This window comes from Monopterus albus, unplaced genomic scaffold (genome assembly GCF_001952655.1).
Source record: "Monopterus albus unplaced genomic scaffold, M_albus_1.0 scaffold274.1, whole genome shotgun sequence".
Lineage (NCBI taxonomy): Eukaryota > Metazoa > Chordata > Actinopteri > Synbranchiformes > Synbranchidae > Monopterus > Monopterus albus.
In genome coordinates this window covers 345,351-351,005 of record NW_018128154.1, presented here as the reverse complement: position 1 = coordinate 351,005, position 5,655 = coordinate 345,351, and the positions used below count along the sequence as shown (strand labels likewise).

Genomic DNA, 5,655 nt, shown 5'->3' with positions numbered 1-5,655 from the left:
TCTCATCTCCTCTCCTCCTTCCTGCAGGGCGCGTTCCCGATAGTCAACATCAGCAGTGTGCACGCGACTGGAGCCCCCAAACTGTCACGCGGGGGAAGGAGAGCTCCCGCCAAGAGCGGCCTGAAGCTGAAGCCGTTCCCCTGCTCCGTGCAGGGCTGCGAGCGACGCTTCTCGCGCTCGGATGAACTGAACAGGCACGTGCGCATCCACACGGGACAGAAGCCGTTCCAGTGCACCATCTGCGCGCGCAGCTTCAGCCGCAGCGACCACCTGACCACGCACACGCGCACGCACACTGGAGAGAAGCCCTTCTCTTGCGATGTGTGCGGCAAGAGGTTCGCGCGCAGCGACGAGAGGAAGAGGCATGGGCGTGTGCACGTCAAGCAGCAGCTCCGCGCGCAGATGATGGCCGCCTACTCCCTGGCCCTGAACGCGCCTGGAGTCTAAACAGCAGCGCGAGCCCACGCACGTTCGGCCAGTGAGGCTGCTGAGGAGACGAACTTCAGGATTTGAACCGTCAACCGGAAAGCGTCACACTGACGATTCCATGTGACGTCACCCTGAAGGCGATGTTATCTGACGCCTTGAACAGGAAATGAGACGTGTTTAAAGGTGTTCAGAGACTTTAGTCCAGATGTTGGACCAGGTGCACGTGGACGGCACAGTCCGCTGTAGGAGGACTGTGGGAGAAGCCCCCCCCCCCCCTGAGGGAGGAGGGTGGATGTAAAGGTCTGGTCCTGGACCAGCTGGTTTCCCCCTCGTCATCCCGGTGCTTCTCGCCGTTGTGACTGAGTGTGCGCCCTGTAAAGGAGCAGTCCGTCCACCTGGACGAACTTTCTGTAAAATATCAGTCTCGTACGTGTTTGCATGAGGACGTGAACAGTGAAGAGACTGGATGTTGACGTCAGGACGTTGTGCTTCTGTTCCTGCTTTGACTCGGATATTTTTCTGTCCAGCTTTCTATCTGACAGCACTGAGCAGTTCTATGTTTGATAGCTCTATTTTTCTACATGCTTTGTCTACCTCTTCACGTGCCACTGTTTTCCAAGGAGAGTGTGTATATTTCTAGAATGTGCCACAATGTTACTTTTCTATGAAATGACTAAGTCTCCTCTGATGCTGAGTGAACTTTATTACATAAGTTTCATTGTGATGATTGAGGTTTAAGCAGCGATGCACTGATGCATTGTGGGATTTGTGTCCTGGTCTCTGCTGTGTCAAACAGTTCTGCATGAAGGCTGCTGTCAATAAACAAACAAACAGCTGGAAAGACTCTGGTCTGCTGCTTCTTCATCATCATCATCATCACCACAGATTTTCCTCTTCTATTCATGTACTGACTGCTGTTGCCAGGCAACAAGTTTACAGTTTCTTCGGTTTTTGGAACCGTGGTAGTCATGTTTCCATGGTAACAGCAAGTTTCACCCACTTGTATTTTCACAGTCCCAGTCCAACAGTCTGGTCTTATTTTAGAATCGTATCACTTCTATAAATCCTTAGCAGTAATTCCTGACCAGTCTGAGTCTTAGTTGGGTTTGGTCATCCTCTCTCTTCTCTCATCTCCTCGTTTGGTCATTTTGTGTCTCTGTGGTTGTTTGGTTTTCCAATAAGAAAGCTCAGTAGTCGTGACACAACATGTGTTTTGACTCCACTGTCTGTGGATCTCAGCTCGAAGCCCGGTGGTTAAAAGGTGAAAACACCTTTTAAAGCACCTGACAAATCTATAGTTTGGGTTGTTAAAGGCTCGCTGTAGTTTCAGTACACATTTTGATCTTTTTGATCTGCATTTTTTAAGCCTCATTAAATCTTCATCTCCACAAAATCAGTTATGTAGTAAACACACAGTGACCCAGTTTCTGCTCAGGTCTTCTCATTCTCTGAGACGAGATGTGTCTGGAGAAGGAGGACTCCGTTTCCTCTTTTTCCTCTGCCAGTTCCCGTCTCTTCTCTGTCTTCCTGTTTTATCTTCCAGGTCCGCAGCTCCCTGGTCAAATCAAATCAAATCAAATTTTATTTGTATAGCACCAAATCACAACAAAAGTCATCTCAGGACACTTTACAAACTAAGGTCTAGACCTTACTGTTATCAATATTATTACATAGGGAAAACCCAACAAATCCCCTTGAGCAAGCACTTGGTGACAGTGGGGAGGAAAAACTCCCTTTAAAGGAAGAAACCTCTGACAGACCCTGGCTCTTGGTGGGCGGCCTTCTGCCTCGACCGGTTGGGGTGAGTGGATAGAGGAGAGACAAAAGAAGAAAAGCAACAAGACACAACAAACAAACACTGATCAGGTCGATGTGGCTGGTGACTGGTCGTCAGAGACGTAGAGCTCCAGGGCCAGGGCTACCTGTAGAAAGGTACAGGGAGAGAGAGAGGACACACTACGGGAGAGAGGAGACACAAAGTTAGTAATGGGTAATGGTGGCATATAGAAGCATAGGGAGAGAGAGGAGAGGGGAGGAGAGGAGAAACCATGGTGAATCATGTCTTTCATGGAGCTGCCCTACGTTTGTCCTCCCTGTGGTGATGGGCTTCGCTTCTCATTTGTACCTGAGCTCCATGCTCACCTGGTCAGCCGGTACACCTACGAGGCCCTGCTGCCGCCGTTGCAGGTCATTTCTACTATTAGGTGTTCGGACAGAAAAAGGTGGGAAATGGTCAACACAGATTCTCAAGGAGACCAGTTCAGGTGTCGTGTTTGGTCCACACAACAGTCCAAAGCACGTTGTTTACTGCCGTGTACCAAAACGTGGGTCATATGTAGAGTTGAAACAACTGATCAGTTGCTCAGCTGAAAATTAACCAGCAACTGTTGTTTGAGAGATTTTCTAAGCAAAAATGACCAAACATTGCTGTTGTCAGCATCCGAAGTGTGAAGATTTGTTCCTGTCTGTTTAAAACCAGTAAAGGGAATATCTTTGGGCTTCAGACCATTGCTCCAACACTCTGGGCTCTGGAAGGTGAGGAGGAACATTTACAGTGGTTTTCCGACATTTTGTAGAAGGTTAATTGAGAAAACAGTCGGCAGCTGGTCTGGGATGGCAGTAATCCTGAGTTGCAGCCCTGGTTCTAAGTGTTTTGTTTGAAGGCCACGATATGCTAACCCCTGGACATAGGAATAAAGCTTACCTCTCACACTAAGGTGGCATATTTGAAACATATTAAAGCTCCAAACACTGCTTGAGGTTGTATGACGGAGATACTCGCTCAGTAGTTAACTACCATGAACCTGTGAACAGAGTTCCCTGCAGACCTCCCTCTTTCATGTTATTAATTCAGGATAAGACCCCAAACCTCCCAAATAACAACAACCTGCAGTTATTGTGGCAGCTACCTCCTTAACCCTCAGATGTTACTGTACTGAGAAACTTTTATAAACCAGTACACTCTGGCTCTTTGAGGAAGTGTTAAATTTAGTCTGAAATAACCAATGAAAGCTGTGTCACTGGACACTTAAGACCATATTTGTTTTGCACAGTATTTAGTTGACCTAAGGTGTTATTAAGGATAGGAAATTTAAAGAATAGTGTGTGTTATGTGATGAGTAAGCAGCTGGATATTTTAGATAAACCCTTTTCTGATGTAACGGTCTAAAAGCATTTTAACAGTTTGATGCTGATTAACCCTCATAATAATATTTGTACACCATAACATGCAGCATTACCACCTAAAAGTGTAAACACATACTGAAATCCTGAGAGACAGTATTAAACCTTTTCAGGAATTTTATATAGAAGTTTGAAAGAGTTACTCCAACCACACAGAGAAGCCACAGTTATCTGACGTTTCAGGGTCGGGTGAGAAGCTCCAGGCCGTATGTTCTCCTCCCACCCCTCGGCCCAGCTGTCTCCAAAAGACGGAGCTCGCCTCTGGCCATGGAACTCCACAGCCTCCCCCTGACATCCGCCTCGGTCCAACTTCTCAGGGGAATGTTCGACCCTCTGGATCGCCGTCTAGCCTCCTCTGTAGGACATCCAGAGGAGCTCTCTGCTGCTCTGGCCCTCCCTGGCTCTCTGGAGCCTCTACCTGTGAAGACGCTCTATGAGGTGGGACTCCTGGAGCTTGGGCTGGAGGAGCGACTGGTTCTGGGGCTAGATCGTAAAATTACCCAGATGTTTGCAGAGGTGGAGGAGAGGGTGAAGGTGGAGCTACAGAGGAGCAAAGTGGAGGTTTTCTCTAATAACAGCTTTAGTATTATTCCAAAAAAATATCAGTTTTGTTTTCAATATGAGACATTTCTAAGTGGACTAATTCAAAAACCAGAAGTTCTTTTGTTTAAGCTGCTATGAAGAAAAATGTGCTAGAGTTTAAACAAAGAACAAACGTCCAGCCAGATGACGTCACAGACTATTGTAGAAATGTTCCGTTTATTCATCCATTACAGAACATTTGGTCGTTCAAATTCAGTTCCTTCTTGTTGTTGTGGCTTCTCCGTTGTCAGACATGTTTGTTTCTCAAACCATCCAGTTCATAGAAACATAAAACAAACCGTAGAAACCAACTAACAGAACAGACCGTGTGTGTTTTGTGCTGTGTGTGTGCAGTTCGTAGCTGTGCTCACCAGGTGTTGGACTTGGAGCGTGTTTCCGACCTCGGCCTGCAGGCGGAGCCAGAGCTGTGCGCAGTGGCCCCGTAGAGTCTGCAGACGCTGATCCTGACGCACACGCCTGTCAGCGGTCAGGTCGTCCTGCACTTCCACACTGAGACACACGCCCCCACCTGTCTACACACCGTTGCTATCATGCTGACATGATTAATCACGTGTCCTGTGTGCACGTACGTGTGACAGCATCAGGTCTATCGTGGTCGAGGTCTCGCTGTCAGATTACTTTGAAGAGCTGGACACGTCTCAGCACATTAAAGGTGTGTGTGTGTGCGCGCGCGTCACTGAAAACAAAGAACCACAAACCAGAGGAACTGTAGTTTTTGTCTGTTAGAGCCAAATGTGTGTGTGTGTGTGTGTGTGTCGCCTCTAACGACTTTAATAATATAAGTCGAGTTATTGAGTGACAAACGTTTTGGCGATGTTGACATTTTCTACCGATCAAATTATTGATCAGTTATTGTTTAATTTAGTGTTAGGTGTGTGTTTTCTCCTTCAGGTCCTTCAGAGGCGTCCCAGGCTGAGCGACGTCCTGCACGTTAAAGTCGGAGGTCAGTACTGATGTCGGCACGTCACACACGTTTGTCCTTCTCTACTCGACACGGTGCGTTCACCTGCTCCCAACCTGAACTCATTGTAAATGTGTCCCAGACACCAAGGATCCATCCTGACCCACACCGGTGACCCCTGCACCAGTCAGGTACCTCAGAGGTGTGCAGCTCTGTCAGCGCTCACCACGATGCGCCTGATCAATAGAGCCATGGTACTTTGATTTATTTTCCACATAATCAACAGCCAGAGAGTGATTTGATTGATAAAGCAGTTAAATCAGGTTGTGTAGAGCCTGTTGGTCCACACTGGTTGTTCATCTCTGCAGGTAGAGCTTCTCAGAGCAGCAGTGACGTGTGGTGAGGTTGACAGCTGGTGAGGCACTGACTCCTTTACAGTCAGATTTACAAATACAAATGAACCGTTAACAAATAGTCTGTTAACAGACAATTTGTATTTGTAAATCTGACTCCTTTACAGTCAGATTTACAAATACAAA

General features: G+C 47.3%; 1 protein-coding gene across 1 annotated transcript; it reads left to right on the top strand.

Moving 5' to 3' along the window:
• Positions 1–6: 6 nt before the first annotated feature.
• LOC109972964 (early growth response protein 2b-like) lies at positions 7–702 on the top strand (the record flags this gene model as incomplete). Its single annotated transcript, XM_020622230.1, has 1 exon — positions 7–702. A coding segment is annotated over one exon (441 nt), but the record flags the coding sequence as incomplete, so codon positions are not given.
• Positions 703–5,655: the final 4,953 nt, after the last annotated feature.